The sequence below is a fragment of the Psittacula echo genome, assembly GCF_963264785.1.
Source record: "Psittacula echo genome assembly, chromosome: 6".
Lineage (NCBI taxonomy): Eukaryota > Metazoa > Chordata > Aves > Psittaciformes > Psittacidae > Psittacula > Psittacula echo.
The window spans coordinates 123,720-147,641 of record NC_137743.1 but is presented as its reverse complement, the minus strand read 5'-3'; the positions used below and the strand labels follow the sequence as shown (position 1 = coordinate 147,641).

Genomic DNA, 23,922 nt, shown 5'->3' with positions numbered 1-23,922 from the left:
TTTACAGTAAACTTATGAAGAGGCACAGAAATAAGAAGAAAATTGTATTTCCTCAATTACCTGTAGAATTTTGTTACGCCTTATATCGCTTTTTTAAAAAAAAGCTTCTACTTAATATCAAAAATTTAAAACCTTCAAACAGACTTTATATTTCTTTATATTTCTTCTATCCCACAAGAAAAGGGAGCTATTTTTCTGCTATTATTTAGTATGTCTATATCTGCTGTAATTTGTCAGTGTCTGATGAAGAAATGTAATGATGAAAATTTTTTATTGAACTGGTATCTAGATACACAGAGCTCCAGCAAATTTACAGTGCTACTTTATGCTTGTTATAAACTATATACTAGTAGTATGCAAGAGACAAATGCAGTGTACAGTATAGATTGTATACTAGCATACAGACACACAAGATACTAGTAAGAAATTGTATCATTAAAATTATTGTTCTCCCTAATGTCTTTTGAACTTTCCTCAATGTACAATACTAAATTAATGCTTTAAGAAGAGACAGATACTACTAATGACTATATTATTAATTACTGTTATTCAGAGCATTCATGATTCACGCTAAATAATCATAGTTTTTATTTACATGAGAATAATTATTGTGGAATAAAAGGATAACATTTTTTTTTTTAGAAGTACAGGATTTATTGCAATAATTATGTTTCAGCAACCCATATAACCAAGAAGAGAGCTATAATGGAGGACAGTGGATATAGGAAGAATATCTTTCATGTACACCCTTCATAACAATGAGATGATGTGGATTTGTTTGATGGAACACATGGACATTTATTTAGATCTGCCAGAATTCTGAGTCACAGTTTCAGTGCCAGTGGCCGTCTATCAAAATGCAGCTAGCGGTAAATGAGTAATGAAATTCAAAATTATATAACTAGACTGTGAAATGATCAAAATGTTGAGAGGATGGAGCTAAATGCTCTCTTTGTCATGAGCAAATCTTGAATGTCCCTAAACTATTTTTAAAAACAAGGTTTGGATATACATACATCACTGCAAAGCAAACAGAGGTGATGACACCACAAGTTGAAATAATCTTCAGACAGTTCCCATAAAACTGGCCTTAAGTGCCATGTATTTAAATGTATGCATTAGATACGTTGAAACTCAAATGACAGAGGGTTGGGGCTGAGGGAGGGGTAAGGTTTGATAATTGCAATTTGATTATTATTATAAGGAACGACTGCATCAAGATGAATTTTATTTTCCTACATTTTCCTACATGCACCTGTGTTGCAGCATGGGCCTCTGAAAGCAGAAGTCTTGCTGGTTGATACAAGCCTAGCTGGATTAATACTTCAGCTTTTTCTATCCACAAATAAGGGAAAGAAAGTGCACTCAGTCCTTTCCCTGTTGCTTCATTCAACTCAAAAACCTGAAAAAAAAAAGTATTACACCTTCATTCAAAACTAAACTAGATGGATTACAAATTGTTATTACCTATCATATCAATTCTTGATATACCCCACAGTCTAGTTCTATTTTCTAAGTTTGAAATTCAACTTTGTATTACAGGAAAACCAGGTTTACTTTGAGATTTCTATTTTATTAGTTGAATGCCTTCTGAGGACTATAAATATATACTATTAAAACTAATTTTAGAATACACAAACTGCTTCAGATCGGCTACTGTCACGAAGAAGCTGATTCTTGGTAATAACTAAATCAAAAAACTATTTGCAAGAGCTAAAAAAGGTGACATGAGAGGGACTAGTAATTAGAAAATGATACTTTACATGCACAAGAATAGAAAAAATATACAAAGAGAGCAAAATGATATGATAAAAGCAAGGAAAGAATTGCCATAATAAAGAGGAAAGTGGAGATAAATTTGAGAAATATCAGTAAGGCAGTTATCTTCCTAAAGAGACAGAAAAGACAGAGCTGAAATATTTGCATGCCTTTAAAACAATGTGTCTGAGGGAGCAAAACAGTATGCAGTGATGTAACAGAGAGAGGAAGAAGACAAAACTGAAACCAATAGTGAATACAATGCTTTTTCACTTCTCAGCCTTTTCCACTGACTTGAACTAGTCCCAGATTCCATTTGTAGAAATGTAGTTGTATTTTATATTAATACAGATTCCAGTCTTGTTCCACAATACAAAAACTACGCCAGGCAAACTCCACTCACATTCAGCTGGTGCCTGCCAACAGAATCTAACTAGTACGCAGTTTAAACTTTTTGTGCTTGTGTATTTCTCAAGTATAAAATTATATAGAAACAAATTGGCAAGTATATGAAAATAAGGAGTGAAGCATAATTTATTAAAGTAACAGGAGTAGAAAGAAAAACCTTTTCACTTGAAGTAAGGATATTCTCATCCCTACTACCATTCTGCTGAGCATTTTCAAAAAATGTTTCTTTTTCTTCTGTCACAGTATGCACATTTTTTTCTTTTTTCAGTGCAATCTCTTGCCTACACCTAAAGCACAAGAAAAAAAAAGTAAATTCAAGTACATTTTGAAAGTATTTCAAGATGAAGTATTAGTGTGCTAGTCATCTTCACCAAACACTCACTCTGTGGATAAATACAAACCAATCTTGCACAGAATTTTAGGGCAGAGCTAATACACCACATTTGTGTTAAGACATCATGGGGTTTAAATTTTTTTCCCCCCCAACAACACTTATCAAGCATAGGAAAAAAATCCCAATTACATACAGCCTCTGTAGTGAAAATACATACATTGCCTGTTCTAATTCACTAATATAGGCTTCTCCAGCTGCTTTCTCATGATACAAAGATGCCTGATTCAGTTTTAGGTCTGAACAGATCAGGGCAATTCTGAGAATAAAAAAAAGAAATTTTTAAGAAACAATCAGAATCTTTCATACATTGCTTCATCTAAGCACATTCTATGTAAAGAGCACACATTCCACGTTTGTCAATCCTACCTTCTTACATCTTGATTAATACTGTCAATAACAAAAATTTTAAATAAAAAAGGTGGAACTGTAGTAGCTGAAATTACACACTGACAGAGGTCATAGAATCACAGAATGGTTTGGGTTGGAAGGGACCTTAAATATCATCTTATACAATCCCTCTGCCATGGGCAGGGGCATCTTTCATCAGATCAGGTTGCTCAAAGCCCCATCCAACTGACCTAGAATACACACTTCCAGAGATGTGGCATCCACCAGTGTCCCTAGCCCATCCATCAAACGCCTATCTCTCCAATTCAGTGGCAAAAATGATGTAGTAAAAGTACAAAAATAATTAAAATACAGTCTCACAACAGCATGCAAAAAATCCCATACATGTGTTTGTGCTAACCTGATTTTGTGTATTGAGTAAATGTATACTGAGTAAATTGTATATGTATATTTTATATATATACATATATACATATATATACATATATAAAAAATGTATATTGAGTAAATATATACGTTCATGTATACGTATCTGATCAAATATCAGGTCATAGATATAAATAAAATACCATGAAATAAAATGAAATCTTGAGGAGTCAACAAAAAAATTTGGCTGGCAAAGCTTGGCTGCAAATCCGTTTCCTATTAGTAAATCACTTTTAGTCTTGTTGGGTAGTAATTCAGTAATCGATTTGCAATTAAGATAAACATGCCGACCTTTGTGTATAGGAATATTTATCTATTCCATGTGACCTCTTTCAGGCATTTTATAAGTACATTATTTCAAAAACTATTGGGAATTAAGCAAACAATTATTGCTTATAACTGCTACTTATTAAGCAAACGTTATGCAATACCTTTCAAAAGAGCATGACAAAACATTTTAACTAAACCTGCAATAATTTGCCATTGCATGCATATAAAATATTTGTGACTCAAATATTTTAGGGCTAATCTTTCATAAAAGTAGCAGAATTCTGGTCACAAAGGCAAATCTCTATAATAGAGAATGAGCTTATTGGGGATACTTATGTGGGTTCATAAGCTAAAGAATGTAATTCCGATGCAAGCTGGGAGTCTTTCTTTTTAATACTTAAAAGATAATAGTTTCATTGAAACATTTTTGGACTTTGCTTTGTTCAGTTCCATAACAATGAGGCATTTCAAAAATTATTCACATGAAAGTGGTTTGAGTTCATAATTTTGACCACCTTTCTTTGTGGACATCATGCTTAGTAACAGATAAACTTAGTGGCTTTAATACCACAAGCAAACCAATTCATCAAAAGTCTATTAAAATGTATAAAAAAAAATTAAAATAAATAAAAACCATTAAAAATATAAAACAGTAAGTCACCAAAAACCTGTTTATATTTAGTGAAATATTAATGAATTGTCCATTCCATTCAGTTTCTCTTTTATTGAAAATAAATAAAGGATACAAACCGAAGGTGATAGAGATCAGACAGACTTCGACATTCCACAACTTCATTAGCAATAACTTCAGCTAGCTGCAAGATGGGAAGAATGAAGTGGGGGCAAAAAATTTTCTGTAGTTCTTTAGATAAAAGGTCCATAAAATACAAAGTGCAAGTCTGGAAAAAAAAAAAAATTGTTTCATTCAATCAGTATAAACCTTATTTTGTAGGGAATAAATTTAAATTTAAATTGAGGATTCCATCTTCAGTTCCAAATTTTAATTAAAAATTAATTTAAATAATTAAACAAACTTTCAAGCTGAAAAAGCAGCCAGGTACACAGGAGCCAGTACAGGTATTCTGTTAACGTGTTTTTAATGTTAATTTCAGTATGCAGAGGACAGACTAACACTTTCTGATGTATTAATGAATACTATGACAAGGAAGGATTTCTGATCGCTGTCTGAACATAATCTATCGCATAAACAGAAAAACTAAACCACAATGTAGTTCCCTGCTACTCACTTTTTCCTAAACACTCCAGGATTTTGAGGAGTATACTTACAGGTTTTGAGAAATTATCCCAGTTAATACCGTAACTATTTGTTTTCTGTTTTAAAGTATCTCTGACTTCATTGGGACAGTCATAATAAGCCCATTCTTCTACATTTGCTGGTAAGATATGAACTGACTCTTTCCCTTTAGGCTTCTCTTTCACAACAGAAATTTCAACCTATAATAAAAAATAAGGCCAAACTATCATTCTTGTTGGTATAAAACATTCATATAACATAAAAAAAACCCTAAACCAACATTATCTACTCAATATCCTTTACAGTTTGAGTGACTAGACCTCTAGATGTAAAACTGTGATTTTTACAAAACAGTACTATTTTGATCAATGCAACAAACAAAAGAAAAGCATCTGTAAACTTATGACCTCTCAAATCCATGCGATCAAGAGTGAAGGTATGATACAGAGACTCCAAGAGAAATTCTTCTCAGGTTATGAGAGCATTTACAAGAAAGAAACAAAAGTATTTGATAAAACAAATGAGCCCAGGGAAACATCTCTTAGAAAGAGATGATTGTTTTAATTCCACAGGAAAGGGTTCTTACATATTTCTTTTTGTCCTTCTCTTTTTTAGAAGTAATTACTGACTGCACCTTCTGAGGAGCTGTAAGTGGTGAAGACTTAGATGAGACTTTTGTAATAGGACCTGTTGCTGACAACGATACCTAGATAAACAAATAATTACAGTTAATTACTTTCAATTTTCAGTAATAATGTCAATTTATGTCTAATAATAATGATTATTCACTGTAACTCACCATCTACAGCTATTAACAACTGCCACATACCATGTCGTATTTGTGTAAGAGCTTTCTTCAGAAAACTAATACTTGAGAGATCCCTAGATGCTTGTGTTATTTGTACAAGCATTTAGAATGATCATGACAATGCAATTAAGCAGCTGAATGTCAAAAAATTACATCACTTTTGTGCTAAAATACTACTGCAATTTTTTAAACCTATACAGCTGCAAATTGAATTCTTTTTTTTAAACTGCTACTTTAGATTGCTTCATCTTCCACAAGAGATGAATTTCGTATCAAAGTAATCTGGAAAACTGCAGACAGCCACCCTGTTCTGCTTCTGGATTAGTCTATAATGCTACTAATGAATGTTATATTAAAAAAAAATTCTAAATATTTAAGCATATGAAAGCATCCATTGAAAATTTCTCTACACACTTAATAGCATCGCTTCTGATCTTACCTAAAATTTAAAAAGCACATTAATTTGAGAAGATGAAAATATATTCTGCTGGAGGGATCAGGAGTAGCAAATAAAATATGAACAAAAAATAATGCTGGATGCTGCACAAGTTGTGAAATTTTCAAGTTAAAGGTATTTTAAAAGTAAGAGCTAGCTAATTTGGCTGCAATTATTGAGGTTTTTCAGAGAACATTTTAATATCTTCTGAGTTATTCATGGAGTCCTAACACTAAAAAAAAAAGTCTGCTTCAGAAATGGACATCTGCAGTCAAGTCTGCTTTACTATTTACTCCCAAACAAGGTTAAGCTGCTGTTAGTGATTTTGTTCCTTTAGTACCATATGGTTCTTTTTCTCACAGTACTGTCCAGCTGTATATATGAGTTCTTATAATTATCATCATTTTCCTAAAACTGGCACTGACAGATGCATTAACTCTTTTTAATAGTCTATCCAAATAGTAATACTCCTTTCAGATATTTTTTTCTCTAGTAAGACACTCAGTCAAGGTTATGGGATTAAAAATTATATTTATGTAAATCTGGAAACACCAATATCCAATTTTTTCAATTCCTGTCTTCCATCAAATGTTAAGAGTCTGAAATGATTTCACAATGAATACTTGATCATATATATATATGAAACTCGTTACAGGAGTAAAAATTGCAGGCTTTTACATCTAGTTGGAATAAAGCTACATAGATGTATCCTATTTATAGCACCAAGATTGTTTCTATAAGATTTGCGTCATTACTATTATCAAGCGTAGATTTAGTCCCTTCAAAGATTTACTCATATTTAATGTATAATTGTTTTCCTATGATTTTTGCTATGATTTCCAATAGCCTTTTAAATTAGACATTCATATCAATAAGAAATGAAATAGATCGGTTTGACTTGAAAAGCTGTAACAATGCAAAAGGGAATAGAGTATAACGACTGGTAAACACTGCTTGTCTATACTTCTCAAAACCTGAGAAATGAATTTGAATTTAACTATGTCACACAATTCCTTTCTGTCAAAATGACAACCCCTTCGATTCAGGTTAAGTGAAGGTCTGTCTGTAATCTAATTACAGATTCCTCAGAACTGTCAGCAATGTCTTCAGCATGTACCATGCCACTACCAAGATCCTTTAACAAATTGAAATTACTAAATTTTCAAGCCTTTTGCATGAAACGCATGAACATACTGCAGAGAAACAATGGGCCACTGCTTTTATCCCTCATGTCTCTTCTCCATTTTCCTGAGAGAAACAATCTTTTTTAATCCTTAACCTGAGAAAATATGCTAGCTATACCACAAAATAGGAAATTCTAAAGATGTAGTTAAAACATCATGCGAATAGCTGGCACCACAATTACACAAGATAACTTGAAATATACTGGCCACATTTTAATATAATTAATATAATATAAGCTCATAACAATCTCACCTGCCAGATACGGATGATACAAGCATATGCCATCAAACAGTGCTGCTGATGAAAAGGAGAACTATGACCAGAAATTAAAGCTATTAATGTCTGTGCTCTAAACAAAGCTTCCAATTGTTTAATATCACTCAGATCTTCCAAATTAATTTGGGCCATGGTATCATTCGCTCCAATGTCTGTTTTCAAATTTTCTGTAGGAGAAAATTTTGGTATATTATCTTTTTCTGTTGAAAAATAAATAACATGCTCACAGTGACAGTATTTACAAAATATTTTCAAAAGTAAAAATTTCTGAATTTAAAATGAAAATATTTATGAAAAAAATTAAAATGGAAATCCATCTACTGAAGATGTTTTTTTATAGTGATGCAATGCTACTCATACCATATTTACAATTAATAATTTAACAGCTATGTATATTAAATGATGTAAGCCTGACAGAGAAATGAATTCCACTGCAAGCACACTTTATCTTCTTGAAAATAAATCAGCATGAAAGACAGTGTAACTTATTTATTTCAGCCAATTGAGAAGCATTGCAGTTAAGTCAAAATCCTCTTGATCTTGATGTAGTGGTTTCTACCTGACCAAACATGAGATCCTAATTCCTGGAAGCCTAGCCAGCAACAAGCGTATTTGGCCAGCATTCATTTCCAAAATAGAAAGGAGCAATAATCCAACTACAGATGGGTCAATGTCAACTAAGTCTAGGACACAGCTCAAGCTCATCCTTATGTCTGTAACAAAGTATGTTAATGGTTCTGGATGGCAACAACAAAAGATACTCTGCTACTCAATCCTCTCCTTTATGCTGTGTAATTCTAGTTACTTTTCAGTAAACTCTGATGTTTTATGGAAATTCCAACTCTGCTTGAAATTCAGCTCAAAGTCAAGTAATTAGCAGATTTTCAACTTGAAGTTAAGTACTATAAACACATGGTTCTCTTTCAACATCAAATTGATGCTCTACAACACAAAGCAGAGTGCAGTAACATAACACCTATTACATAATCCAGTGACTGTCACAAATAAAGTCACTAAAGTAACAAAGAAATCAAGTGAATTCTGAGCATGATTAACACTTCATAATAAAGTTAACACACTGTAAATTTAGGGAAAGGGACAGTTCAGCAGATTAATTTTATTCTTTCATAATAAAAGATACAGATGGCAAGAATCTGATGGCAAGATACAGGTCTGCAAGATGGCAAGATATAGGTCTGCAAGATGGGTAGGAAACTGGCTAACATGCTTTACTCAGATGGTCACGATCAACGGTATTTGCTCAGGTTGGCAGCCTCTTAGGATCCCCCAGGGACTGGTACCCATACTGTTCAACATAGAATCATAGATCACAGAATAACAGAATAGGAAGGGTTGGAAAGGACCTTATGATCATCTAGTTCCAGCCCCCTGACATGGGCAGGGACACCTCACACTAAACCATGCCACCCAAGACTCTGTCCAACCTGGCCTTAAACACAGCCAGGGACGGAGCATTTATCACTTCTCTGGACAACCTGTGTCAGTGCCTCACCACCCTCACCGTAAAGAACTTCTTCCTTGTATCTAACCTGAACTTCCCCTGTTTAAGTTTTAACCTGTTACCCCTTCTCCTATCACTACAGTCCCTGATGAGCAGTCCCTCCCCAGCATCCTTGTAGGCCCCCTTCAGATACTGGAAGGCTGCTACGAGGTCTCCACACAGTTTCTCTTCTCCAGGCTGAACATCCCCAACTTTCTCAACCTATCTTCATACAGGAGGTGCTCCAGTCCCTGATCATCCTCGTGGCCTCCTCTACTTGCCACAACAGCTCCATGTCCTTCTTATGTTGACAACATCAGAACTGCACCCAGTGTTGCAAGTGGGTTCTCACGAGAGCAGAGGAGCAGGATCACCTCCTTTAACCTGCTGGTCACGTTCCTTTTGACGCAGCCCAGGGTACGGTTGGCTTTCTTGGCTGTGAGCACACACTGAAGCCAGCTCATGTTGTTTCTCATCAACCAACACCCCCAAGTCCTTCTCCACAGGGCTGCTCTGAATCACTTCTCTGCCCAACAGTTTTCCAGTACTTAAAGGGCAGCTACAAAAAGGACAGAGGTTCTCTATTCACAAGAAGCCACATGGAGTAGACTAGGAACAATGGGCATAAGTTGCACCCAAAGAGGTTTCATCTTAATCTAAGAAATAAATTTTTACAGTGAGAACAATCTGTCACTGGCACAAGCTCTCTCCAGGGACATGGTGGAGTCCCCATCACTAGGGGTTTTCAAGACACAGCTAGACAGGGTGCTAAAGATCTCATCTAGGCTCCCTCTTCCATGCAAGATTGGACCAGATGATCTTCTGAGGTCACTTCCAACCTGAACTGTCCTATACTTGAATCCGATATTTCTTATTCTATTGTTTCAGTTTCCATTAAAAGTTTCATAAAAAATTTCTCAAAATGTAGGCAGTGTAAGAAGTCCAGCAATCATAACCAACCACGTAAAGCTGGGTGGGGAGATCATTAAAGAACAAGTACAAACTTTAAAACACCACAGGATTGTAGAAAACCCAAACAAAACCACTAAGAGAAAAGCATGAACAGGATATTGATACTGGGACTTTGATCAAATGTGTGATACTAAAGACACTGAACATTCACAGATATATTTAAGCTAGCATTGAGCAAATGACAGTGAATATCAGAGAAAATACAGCCATTACCATTCTTTGTGGTATCTGAGTTGTAAGTTAAAAACATTCCTTGCATTTGTTGCTGAGGAATTCCTCTGAAAGACATACACTTCTTACATACCTTCTTGTGAGGATTGCGTAGGCAATTTCATACGTAGCAAAAGATCTACAACACAGTCAAGAGGTTTAATAACATCATCACGGGGAAATTGGTTATGGTACAACCATTCAGCAAACTCCATCAGATAATCAACTTTCTGCCATTCATTTTCTTGTTTCTATAAAAGTAATAAAGGAAGAGCTCTTTTGTACTTGGTGATGTAAACTATCAGAATTCAATACTGTCCTAACAGAAGCAAAAAATAGTAATTTGACAATGAATTGTTTTATTGGCATCACATAATCAGAGTTATGCTAAACAGAATGTAAGAGAAAACTCTACCAGATAATCCTTTTTTTTATTAAAACTTCTTGCAATTGGCTACTCTTAGCCATTTCAATTTGGCAGGACACAACTGAACTTTTACTGGATACCAAGATTCAAGCATACACAGTTCTCCAATTGAAGAGCAATTTCAAAGTTATAAAAAGTAATGGTCAAGTATATGGCCTTCCTACCAGTTCCATTACAAACTTCACAAAACCTGCAATGCCATTAATCACTTGGGAAACATTGTTCTACCAGCATTTTAACATATGAACAATAAACTGACAAACCTGTAAAACAGTGACCCCATTTTGAAAACAGCTTAACTGTCCAACAGTACTTCTGGAGGCTGTTGCCAAGTGACGCCACATATGTGACAAATAATCTTCACTTTCGTCTCTGAATTTCTGAATATCCATCATAAAATTGCATCCCAATCGTGCCTTCAGTGTAACCATGTGTTTAAAAAGCAGGCTAGAAAAAGACAAAACAAATTGCAAGTTACTTGTATCTGTGCATGTAGAGTAACTGTGTGTGTAGCATAAATATACTAGTTTGTATGTCCTGGGTTCAGCTGAAACAGTTATTTTTCTCCTTCTTAGTAGCTGGTGCAATCCTGTGTTTCAGCTTTAGTCTGAGAACAATGCCGATAACACACCAATGTTTTAGTTGTTGCTAAGTAGTGCTTACTCTAATCAAGGACTTCTCAGTGTCTCATGATCTGCCGGTGAAGAGAGGCACAAAAAGCCAGGAGGAAGCAGAGACAGGACACCTGACCCAAACTAGCCAAAGGGGTATTCCATACCACAGCACGTCATGCCCAGTATAGAAGCCGGGAAGAGACACCCAGGAGGTCCAGATCACTGCTTGGGTTGGGCTGGGTATTCGTTGGTGGGTGGTGAGCAACGGTACTGGGCATCACTTGCATTTATTGTTGGGATTTTTTCCCCTCCCTTTTTAGTTTTATACCCTCTCTCCTTGTTATTTCCCTTATCATTATTATTATTAGTGGTAGTAGTAGTAGTTTTGTACTGTACATTAGTTATTTAGTTCTTATCTCAACCCATGGGAGTTACATCTTTCAATTCTGCTCCTCATCACTCCAGGAGCACAGGGTGGAAGAAGGGAGGGAATGAGCGAATGGCTGCATGGTTCTGTGTTACCGGCTGGGCTTAAACCACAACAGTCTTTTTTGGCACCCAACATGGGGAACGAACTCATGATCCTAAGATTGTCTCATGCTCTACTGACTGAGCATAGTAAGTTTATAAACTGACATAAAAAGCCATAATTCCTTGAATTCAGATGAGACTGTGTAAAAAGTACCCTAGATAATTTAGTTCCCATTTAACATAAATGGGTTTACAGCTAGGAAAGAGTAAACATAATATTTTCCCAATACAAAATAAAATAAAAAAAAAAAACTTTGAGTTTTATACTTCTCAATAATTAGGATGATTATTTTAATAAAAATAAGTCAAGCAACTTACAGCCTGTGTCTCGTCTGAGGCAAAACTTGAATAGCTTCACCCAGGACTTTTAGTGCTGTCTCCCAATCACCTTTATCAGCATATATGTGGAATAACAACCCATATAGGGAGGTTCTTAATGTCAGGTCTTCCTCAGCTCCTTTGAAGTAAATTCAAATGCTATATTAATATACTGCACTATTAGAATAAATAGAGTACAAAATAGTGGGTTTTTTTAATCACCAGATCAAAAGAGGGAAGAACATGCCTTGGAGAAAGCATCCACCTGATAACCCAATATTTTGAAAATCCTTTGTACTCCACTGGTGCAAAGGCAACATTTCCTTCTTCTCCTGAAAAGGCAAAAAAGAAAAAGTGTGTGATTGCCTGCATGTGTGAATGTGTGATGGGTGAGTGCAGGTAAGAAACCATCCATGTATTCCACTCTTAGGAAAGGACTCGAAGCATGCCCCCAGAGCTTCAGAGCAAACCAGATTGTTTCTCTATCATCACTACCAATCACTAATCACAAGCACAAATAACAATACCTGACAGATATTCTTACCTGTTTATTTTTAGATTCTGCTTTAATTATACTCTTCAGAATTATTTCAGTAGGTTCTTTAAGCTGCTTTCTGTAACGTGGAGAACCTAGCAAAGGTAAACATGCATTCCAGAAGTGTCTAGCTGCAAACATTACAAGAGAATAATTTCCAGCTTCACCTGCGTACCTGCAGAAAGTGCAGCACACCTTAATGAAGGAAAGCTATCATGCTCTAGGCAAAACAAAGGATTTTACTTCTGCAAACATTGAGGTTTACCTGATCTAGGCACCACCATATATAATCTCAGGAATGAGGGGTTAACATATTTGCTTCATACAAAAGATATTTTCCATTTTTGTATACAAACCACATTCAACCATCCAGCAGAAGTAGCAATAAACAAGTACCATATTGATGGGTTTACTGTATTTCTGTGTAATCTCAGCTCAAGACCCTTCATTTTAAAAGTAGTTGAAATCTACTCAAGATGTCCTTATGGGAATAATCTATCTACCTTTTTTTGGCTTTCTATTATGTTAACTTCTCACTCCAAAACCTTTAAAAATAGTACAGAACAATTATTAAAATGCTATGTATTTTGCATAGTACAGTACTACTGTAACACAAGAATATACCCCAAATGCCTCTAACTGCATTCAAATTATTTTGAGCATATTCCATGCAAATGTTGCTTCGAATTAATAAAATTTAGTAACTCTCCAGATTGTGATACAACACAGTACTCACTTGAGTGAGAAAAAGCTTTAGAATTCAGCTAAAAATTATGGATTGGTATAAAACAATCACCCATCAAAGAGTTTTACCATGGAAAAAACCCACAAAACCCACAACAGGTTTTGAATCTGGAACCTTTGCCATTTTCTCCCACAGTTTCATGATTTTTTGAGTCTATATGCTCACATATCTTAGGTTGCAACACGACTTACTAAGGCTTAAGTTTTGTTCACCGCTTTTTGTCTCTGTTTTGAAATGTGTCAAGCTATGCACTTATATATAAATATACTCAGCCCTTCCTGAAAAAGTGCTTGTCATAACATGCAAATTTAAAAAAAAGAATACAGATTTATCCACAACATGACACGACCTCAGAGTTCTGGCACACTGGCCACTCTAATTTCATTCATCACTCTCTTTCTAATGATTGTCATGGTTTAGACCCAACCAGCAACTCAGCACCATGCAGCTGCTCGCTGACACCCTTCTTTTTCCCTCCCCAGGTGGGATCAAAGAATCAAAGGAATGTAAAACTCACTGGTTGAGATAAGAACAGTTTAATAACTAAAGTACAATATACTAATACTACAACTACTAATGATAACAATAAGGGAAATAACAAGGGGAGAGAATATAAAACTAAAATGGGAAAGGAAAAAACCACTAACCAGCAGTAATGCACAATACAATTGCTCAGCTTCCATGGACTGATCCAGCCTGACCTGAGCAGAAATCAGTGCAGTGCATGACAGACTGAAAAATCCTTGATCAGGGCAAGCGCTACTGGGGAACACCTAAACCTTCGGTGTGTTACCAGCGTTATTCCCAAAATAAAGCAGAAACACAGCACTGCACCAGCTACTAGGGAGAGAATTAACTCAATCCCAGCTGAAACCAGGACAAGAATGAACAGAAGAAAGAAAGTACTACAGCGTTAGCAGCCTCACCTTGGCTATCACATGTTCATTTTCTAAGAGTTCTAATTGCCTACTTTTGCTCATTAATATATTTTTCACAAACAGCAAAGAATCAATACTGAAGTAGGGGAAAATGGATGACCCAGGGAATTACAGACCAGTCAGTCTCACCTCTGTGCCTGGCAAACTCTTGGAGCAGATTCTCCTGGAAGACATGCATATTTTCATGCACATGAAAAACAAGGAGGTGATTGGTGACAGCCAGCATGGCTTCACTAAGGGGAAATCCTGCCTGACCAATTTGGTGGCCTTCTATGATGGGGCTACGAAACTGATGGACAGGGGCAGAGCAGTTGAGGTCATCTACCTGGACTTGTGCAAAGCACTTGACACTGTCCCACATGACATCCTTGTCTCTAAATTGGAGAGACATCAATTTGATGGGTGGACCACTCGGTGGATAAAGAACTGGCTGGATGGCCGCACGCAAAGAGTTGTGGTCAATGGCTCCATGTCCGGCTGGAGACTGGTAACGAGTGGTGTCCCTCAGGGATCAGTGTTGGGACCGGTCTTGTTCAACATCTTTGTCGATGACATGGACAGTGGGATTGAGTGCGCCCTCAGCAAGTTTGCCGATGACACCAAGCTGTGTGGTTCTGTTGATACACTGGAGGGAAGGGATGCCATCCAGAGGGACTTTGACATGCTTGTGAGGTGGGCTGATGCCAACCTTATGAAGTTTAACCATGCCAAGTGCAAGGTCCTACACCTGGGTCACAGCAATCCCAGGCACAGCTACAGGTTGGGCAGAGAAGAGATTCAGAGCAGCCCTGCAGAGAAGGACTTGGGGGTGTTGGTCGATGAAAAAATGAACATGAGCCAGCAGTGTGCACTCGCAGCCCAGAAAGCCAACTGTATCCTGGGCTGCATCAAAAGGAGCGTGACCAGCAGGTCAAAGGAGGTGATCCTGCCCCTCTACTCTGCTCTTGTGAGACCTCACTTGCAGTATTGTGTGCAGTTCTGGTGTCCTCAACATAAAAAGGACATGGAACTGTTGGAACAAGCCCAGAGGAGGGCCACGAGGATGATCAGGGGACTGGAGCACCTCCCGTATGAAGACAGGCTGAGAAAGTTGGGGCTGTTCAGCCTGGAGAAGAGAAGGCTGCGTGGAGACCTCATAGCAGCCTTCCAGTATCTGAAGGGGGCCTACAAGGGTGCTGGGGAGGGACTATTCATCAGGGACTGTAGTGACAGGACAAGGGGTAATGGGTTCAAACTGAAACAGGGGAAGTTTAGATTGGATATAAGGAAGAAATTCTTTACTGAGAGGGTGGTGAGGCACTGGAATGGGTTGCCCAGGGAGGCTGTGAATGCTCCATCCTTGGCGGCGTTCAAGGCCAGGTTGGATGAGGCCTTGGGTGACATGGTTTAGTGTGAGGTGTCCCTGCCCATGGCAGGGGGGTTGGAACTAGATGATCTCAAGGTCCTTTCCAACCCTAACTATTCTATGATTCTATGATTTTAAGTCATGCATCATCCACATATCACCTCCTGCACATTCAGGATTTAAAGCAAACTTTCCACTTTGGTTTCACAGCATACAATCCACAATATTGACATGATGCTCTGCAACAGTGGAGACTGAAGACTGACTGGTTGAGGAGTAGCTTTGCTGAAAAAGATGTAGGGGCCTATGTGGACAGCAAACAGAAAACCAGCCAGCAGTGTGCTCTGGCAACAACAGCCAAGAGCACCCTGAGCTATATTAACAGGAACATACAACAGATTGGGAGAATTATCACCCTCTAATTCAGCACTCTTTAGACCACATCTAGACTACTGCATCCAGTTCTAGGTCCCCCAACACATGCCAGATGTGGACAAACTACAACAAGCTCAGTGAAGGGCCATCAAGATCATTCAGGCAGCACTTGCCTTGAGAAGAGAGATTGAGAGTTCAGGGCTAGTTCAGCATGGAGAAGAGTTGGCTTTGGAAGACCTAACAAAAAGTTTCTTAATAACCTAACAAAGTTACTGAGAAGCAGCAGCCAGATTCTTCATAGTGGATGGCAGGACAAGTAGGAATGGGCTTAAGTTGAAACAAGAAAGGTTCAGAGCATTTATGAGCAGAAATTTTTCCCCATGAGTACAGTTAAGCAGTGGAACAAGTTACCCCCAGAAGCTGTTCTGTTGCCATTCCTGGAGGGTTTCAAGACCAGATAAAGCCCTGGGCTGGTCCTGCTTTAAGCAGGAGTTTGGACTAGACCCCTTCTGAGATCCCTTCTGACTGGATTTTCTAACGACCCTGTGACATTACAAGATCAGCTATGTGGAAGTACTTGATAAATTTACTAAAGTGTAAACATCTTTCAAATCCTTTGTTAAGCTTTTCAACTGTTGATCCCCAAATCTGTCTGTCTTGTATTAGTTTTCTCTCAAAATAAAACATACCTGGCACTCTGAACAAAGGCTTTTGATGCTGCTACACGCAAATGTTTTCTTCCAGGCAAATTTTCCATTATACTCTTCCCTTGTATACAGGCAGTAGTGCTCAACATTTCTTGTCTCACACTGTTACCAGGCCTGAATAAAGGCAAATAATTCAAGAAGCGTTAGTCTTACAGTGTAAGAACATACCAGTTCCTACTAATGATGCTTTCAAGTTGTTACTAAATAGATGTCCATAGCTTTGGAAGTTACAAATGCTTGTACTGACTTTTCTCTTAAAATCAGAAAATATCTGAAAACCTGAGCATCTTGTGAAAAGATATCAGAAATAAAATATCTTTTTCATCACTTTAATGATGATAACTGTGAAATAAGATTAAAAAAACAAATCATCTGTATTTAGCAAGAGGAGAAAACACAGTTGGAGTTTTCTCTCCATTATGGACTACTGTACATCAAAGAAAATATTAATCCAAAGTCAAACTTACTTGGCAAGAGATTTAAAACATAAATAGGAAAAATTAGACAATTTTTTATACTTTCTTTTGCAATTGGTCTCACTTATGTCTGGTAAAGTACGCACAAGGCCCTGGAGAAACTGATTTGGAGCATATTCTACAACATTTAAAAGCATGTAGATTTCAGCCCCAGAGTAAATTTTAAAATGACTAACTAAAAAATGTGATAACTTTGGTTAACACTGATTTTACACAAAAAGAAGTAATACAATTTGCAACACTTTTTTTTAATGCCTTGGTTACAGTGTGCAACCATATACAGAAATACATGGTATCTCTACCCTGTGGTGAGAACCATCATGTAGTTATGACTTGTGTCCACAAGAGGACATGAGTGTTCTACTGTACAAGTTAATAGCAACAAAAAAAAAAAAAAAGTTAAAAATAAATATTTAACTCCTTTGTCCTGAAGTAGTGCTTTACCATGGGAAGACAAAATTTATCTTCCATTTCTCTGGAAACAGCCTTGACAATCCAAGACTACATTTATTGTCAAAGAACCAGGCATTTTATTATTCACTAGTTTGCAGACTGCTAAATTCTCAGCTAGTATTTTCTCAATTTCTGTAATGTTCTGAAACTACGTATTTCCTATTAAGGTATCTTACTTGGTTTTACATCATTTCTCCATGTAGCAAACGTGTTTTTGAGAATTACTTTTCAGAGAGAAAAACGAGCAATAAGTTACACTCAGCGTTTCATGTTTATTTCAAACTTTATACATTCGAACAAACTGTTATTAAGTGGGGTTGATTCTTTCCGCTTTTGATAAAATTACATTCTGGTTTTCCAGGAAATTGTATTAAAAAACCCAGAAGGATTAAAGGATATCACCTCCACCAACAGATTCTTTTATATACAGATTTTTTTTTTCTTTTTTTTTTCCTTTGAGATCAGAATTTAAATTATTAGTTAAGTAAGATACTGGACTTTTGAAGAAATTCACCCACATGCATAGGTGGTAATAAAGACCATAAAGACTACCTGACACCAGAGCTCTCTCACTGTCATTCACAGCTCCATTTTGTTCATGAGCTGTGTAAACCTTTTCTGTATTAAAGCCAGCTCAGCACTGCCATAATCTGCATCAGCAGAAGCATTAGAGTCAGCTTCCTTCTGCTTGGAAATTATAAAAGTCTGAAAAGACCATGATTGCCAGAGATCATTTCAGAAAAGCAATGCTCCCCCAGAAGACACTCAAATGCATGTGTATATGATCCATTGATTCACTTGGATAACAAAATTCACATATCATTGTGAACTGGGTCAGGAGCCACAATCTGGATCACATGCTGCCTTGTACTCAGGCTACGCTGCAGAGCTAAACCAGCTAAAACATCATCTGCAGTACCTAAGTAACTGATACTGACAGAGGCAGCAAAAGTAGGAAAATTTTGCTTTCACCTCTATCTGTATAGTTTCTTCGTAAAAAAGATTCTTTCGCTTTTAATTATGTGGTCAGGTGCATTTACCCTTTCTTCAAACCTTAGCTCAAGTATACTACAGTATCACGCAAAATTCCATGTACTTACATTTCACATTTCTTAGAATCTCTATCATGGAAAAAGTTCTCATCTGATTGCAAGATCCTTTTGGAACAAGTCATCACTGTTTCATAGTCATGTGATACATATGCAAAATACGTAAATCGTGCCAGTGTCTGCAGTTCCACCAAGGAATCTGACCAACTGCATTCCAAAGCCAATTTCACTAACTAGGGAAAAAAAAACCCAAGCAACAAACAAATTAAAAAACCCAAAAGTGCTCTTTTCCATAGTACTTACATGGTTACAGCTGTACCTTCCACACAACCCACCTGCACAGAGAACAAGTACAGGAGAAAACAATCTAGAAAACCAAAGAGTTACAAGAACATTCAAAATATACAGCAGAGAAGCATTGTTCACCTTGTAGTAAGTATTATACTAGTGCATCTATATCTAGCTGTAAGTGTGCATGCCTTTTGACCAGCACTATCTGCCAGTACTCATCACATGTCTTCAGTCTTCTGAAAATCAGTAGAAAAAGACTTCTGAAATTCAGAGCCCCTTTCAGTTAAGCCAAAGATAAGAACGAGAGATAGCACTGTTCTTACAACAGTAGTGTTTCGTGCATAGTTTCATTATAGGATCCTCCTTGCTTCTTTTGCTTTTGCAATAATAATATGCAAAAATAAAATACCAATTATGAGTATTGTTAATAAATTGGTAAAAATGAGGCTACTACAGTACTGCTCTCCAAAACTAAGCCACTGAAGCTAAAGCTAACTCGTAATATTTGGCATAAATCTGTAAACCAACTTACTACAATTAGATGCCAACGTATTTATATATATCTATTTATAAGGACACAGATCCTAGTCTGGAGAAAGAAGGACTTTTGACAGTGTCACCAGATTCCTAGATAAATGGGGAAACACATCTTAGTCTTTTAAGAAAGCTCTCTACAGAAGGTAGAAATTAATTTTGCATCCATCTAAAACTGAAACTGAAATAACATATATACTATGCAATTTCTTAAAACTCGAGAGCTAATAAAATAAATACCTGAGGTAAGCTAGGAACAGTGAAATCCATGAGACCCAAGCCATTACACGAATACATTTCTAGACCAACAAGAACTCTTGTGACAGGATTTTGTGCTTCATCATTATTCTATGCAGAAATAAAAAGCAATACATTAACAGGTTTTGTTTCCAAGTAAATACTGTTAAGGAAGTTAATTAAGATGAGAAGGTAATAAAAACTATGCTTGGAATCCTCAGGTTGCAAAAAGCAAGACCTCCTCTCTTCATTGTGTCCTTAAATGGGGGATTTTACATATTTATTTATTTTTAATTAATATTGTGAACTCTGAATTACTACAGTTTTAACATTAGAAAAACATAGCAGCAACACAATGCAGGTAAATTCATGTACCACTGAGGGATTATGGTTTTATAGTATAATAAAATAAAAAGATAGGAATAAAATATTACTTCCGAAAGTACTAGGTCCATATTGTAGATACAGACCATATTAAATGTTGATATAAAATATAGATGATTTTTCTCATTTTTCATGTAGCCATTTTATTATTTTAAATATATGAATTCAAACCCAATTTTGTTATACAGTCATTATATAGCAAACATTACCACAATTATTCTTGGCAGATAAAAACAGAAGGCAGAGTTAAGAAATGTAGACTCACTGCTATGCCAAATGTAAAGAATTTGCTGTATTTCATAAAGATTTATGGGAACTACAGCCAAAATTTATTTTCACATTGTATTTAAATATATAGAAGATACACATTGATAATTTCATTCATAATGAAATTAGTTTTTTCAAAGAAAAGTTTCAGCATTATGCAGGACTCCAGAGCGAAAGTACCTCCTCCTCTGGCCCAAGTTTATGTCCAATCTGTTGCTGATTTAACTGCTTGGCTTTCACCCACGTCGCAATGACCTGCTGTTGTGCAGCAATAGGTACTGTTTCATTAGGTGCAATTCCAGTTATCACATTTAGGGCAAATTCGCAAATCTGAACACCAAGAATTAAAAAAAGAGACTGAAACACAGGATAAATGCGGAAAGCTTTTTGTATGGAATATGCCATCCATTAGTTGTGTTAAAATTATTGCACATGCATCTCTAAGGCTAACAACATCTCTAGAAAGTCAAACCATACAGTAAATAGAACTTCTAGTCCCCAGCTGCAATTGGTAGGGAACTTCATTGTGCATTTGGGGAGAACCTGTAGTAGCAGAACTGTAAAAGATGGTAGCTTATTTTTTGCAAAACATTTCTACCATTTAATTTATATGAATTGTAATATACGACAGCAGACCAAAGATGACTAGTAATGGGTATAAACTGGAACACAAGAGGTTCCACTTAAACTTGAGAAGAAACTTCTTCTCAGTGAGGGTGACAGAACACTGGAACAGGCTGCCCAGGGAGGTTGTGGAGTCTCCTTCTCTGGAGACATTCAAAACCCGCCTGGACACATTCCTATGTAACCTTATTTAGGTGTTCCTGCTCTGGCAGGGGGATTGGACTAGATGATCTTTTGAGGTCCCTTCCAATCTCTAACATACTGTGATACTGTGATACTATAAAAAATGAGGACTTTGTACCTCTAAGGCAGCTTTGATATCAGTAAGTCCACTGGGATCTACTAAAGAAGACTGGATGATATTTGGTTTTTCATGTTTCTTTACTGAAGCTCTTCTGCTTCTGTCTGCTGCATCTTTTTTTATCGTCTCAGCAAGTTTTGGATTTGGAATCCAACAAAGAATTAAGCCTCGAGCCAAAGCATTACACAACATCAATAAAATCTCAGCACTTCTGTAGAAGCAAACAAAAATCAGAAGTGCATAATGCATTAGATCAAAATAAAAGTAATAAAGTTTATTATTTTCAAGCAATAAACATTACTTGAAAGTCTAGATTTTTTTAAAAAAAAGCAAAGTTATGGATGTTACAAAAAAATTTTCCACTGTAAAAGCAGTTAAAATGGCTAAACGTACAAAATCCCACACCAACTTTCATAGTTTCCATCATATTATTTCAGCTCTATCATTTCTATTTCCTCACAGAAAAAAAAACCTAAACACATTTATGTCAAACACATTTAAAAATAAATTTTTTTGTTAGTGGGTTGCTATGCATGAAAATAACAACTACTTCCTAAAAAAATCACCTCAGCCAAAGGCCTCACATAATTCCATTTCTCTATTACACTGTGCTGTCCTTCAATCAACTGCTGTAACTGCTGTGCTAGAATTACTTTTTTTTTTTGAGAAAACACAAACTGAATTATGACTAAGACATTACTGCTGATACATGCTAACTTAAACCTCAGCATTAATAAGCAGGTACTACCAATCTTCACCTCTGCGCAAAATGTACTTTAGGTTTTGCTCTCCAATACTGTTAAAAAAGTCTTCTTCGCTGCTGGTCCTGACAGTCTGCCCAGTGCCGAGGAGGTTGCTGTCAAAAATGTGCTACAATTTCTAGTGTTTCATTCACAGTAAGACTTCAACTTGAGCATCTCCTCTGTCAATCATTCTCCTATTGCATTTACTACACAACAAGATTTCTCTAAACCACAGTGGAATCTATGTTCCCATTTTTATGGTCTATTAATGTGCACTTTTACCCCCCTCCTCTTCCCCCCTCCTTTTCACGTTGCTCTGATTAGACATATTTACAATAATATAGAGTAACAAACCATATTTACTATGTAATTCAACTTCAGAGCACATGACAGCAAGCAAACACATTTTGAGCTCTCCTGAAAACTCACAGGCTAAACAAATTTTCTTGATTCTTTCTGATTAGCTCAACAAAATACTATTTTACATGAACATATTGCTATTCCACAGTGAAGAGAAATTAATATTGCTTAGTATAAAGTTGAATGAAAGACAACAATAACTGTCATTCACAGCACAAACTGATTTAGAGTGTTTGTAAAAATATTTTTTCTGTTTTAGAAAGCGAAGACCATGTTCATAACCAAACATCCAAATTTACCCATCATGCCCCACAGTCTTCATGGCTCTAAGAAGAGTGTGCAGGTATTCAATGATTTCCCTCTGTCTTCCTGAAGAGATAAGATGTCTATTGTAGTTTAAGATATACACCACAGCATTGTGAACAATCCAAGCTTCATTCAATTCTTCTCCTATTTTGGCTGCACGTTGGAAGTTTTCCATAGCATACTGAGATAAGCAGTCTATCCATAAACTATAAAGTTAGTATAAAGAAGCTGTTATTCCAAAACTTCAACACTAAGAATTATATTGTAAGATTAAATATGCAGTAGTACATCTTAATGAACAACAACAACAAAAATATAATTACTTTTCAGCTGCATTTATTAAGTCTTTCTACATCAAATTATATTTTACTCGGATCAGAAGATGACTCAGGAAAGGAACTGGAATCAACATAAATTGAATAGTCTCACTCAAATGCTATCAGCTTATAGTTAACGCTTCGTCCACACAGGCTTTTTAAAATGCATGTGTGAATCCACACAGAAGTGCTAGAAATCATTAAATATCCATGACAGGGCTCGATTTAAATACAGACACAAGGCATTCCACACAAGAATTAAGGTCTTTTTCATTTAGTAACTGCATGTGTTCTTCCACTCAAAGTATCTCCAGATGTTCTGAAATGATAAATTAATCTTTAATAGAATAAGATCTTTTTCATAGACTCTGCAATAACTTTCTTTACAGTAACTTTTTTTCTTAATTTATTATTAAGATGTACTTTTACTTAGAAAAAGCAAAACTAAAAACCACAGTCTTGAATGACCGTACAGAATTGCCATGGTTGAGTCACAAAACCAAAAGCAAAAACTGGCACAACGTATTACTATGTCAACAATGGTACAAGACACAGTAGACCAAAGTGCTTTTTTCCTACGAGTTTTTAATCTAATTGGGTAAGCCCCAAAACAGGTTAGTAGCAAATTTTGGAACAGAATCCTCATCATCTTTGTCCCTTGTTCTGGTAAGTTTATATTTTTTTTCCCATTTCACTAAACATCAGCAAGCAGACAGTGTGAGAAACTTTACTTAGCCTTCAGACCTAATGAACAGACTTAAGAACACAACTCTGGCATCCAACCCTTTCAGGACATGA

At 36.3% G+C, this 23,922-nt stretch overlaps 1 protein-coding gene across 1 annotated transcript in view; it reads right to left on the bottom strand.

The window, feature by feature from the left end:
• The window catches only part of CFAP46 (cilia and flagella associated protein 46), a gene marked incomplete at both ends in the record, with an annotated part of 90,987 nt that overhangs the window by 39,418 nt on the left and 27,647 nt on the right, over window positions 1-23,922 (bottom strand). Inside the window, 17 exons of the mRNA XM_080621111.1 lie at window positions 1,256-1,402; window positions 2,723-2,816; window positions 4,355-4,509; window positions 4,892-5,059; window positions 5,446-5,565; window positions 7,541-7,764; window positions 10,342-10,498; window positions 10,938-11,121; window positions 12,138-12,276; window positions 12,403-12,469; window positions 12,682-12,847; window positions 16,765-16,896; window positions 18,812-18,993; window positions 19,826-19,933; window positions 20,654-20,803; window positions 21,399-21,609; window positions 22,801-23,013. Coding sequence (XP_080477237.1) covers window positions 1,256-1,402; window positions 2,723-2,816; window positions 4,355-4,509; window positions 4,892-5,059; window positions 5,446-5,565; window positions 7,541-7,764; window positions 10,342-10,498; window positions 10,938-11,121; window positions 12,138-12,276; window positions 12,403-12,469; window positions 12,682-12,847; window positions 16,765-16,896; window positions 18,812-18,993; window positions 19,826-19,933; window positions 20,654-20,803; window positions 21,399-21,609; window positions 22,801-23,013 — 2,617 coding nt within the window. The remainder of the gene's footprint in view (window positions 1-1,255; window positions 1,403-2,722; window positions 2,817-4,354; window positions 4,510-4,891; window positions 5,060-5,445; window positions 5,566-7,540; window positions 7,765-10,341; window positions 10,499-10,937; window positions 11,122-12,137; window positions 12,277-12,402; window positions 12,470-12,681; window positions 12,848-16,764; window positions 16,897-18,811; window positions 18,994-19,825; window positions 19,934-20,653; window positions 20,804-21,398; window positions 21,610-22,800; window positions 23,014-23,922) is intronic.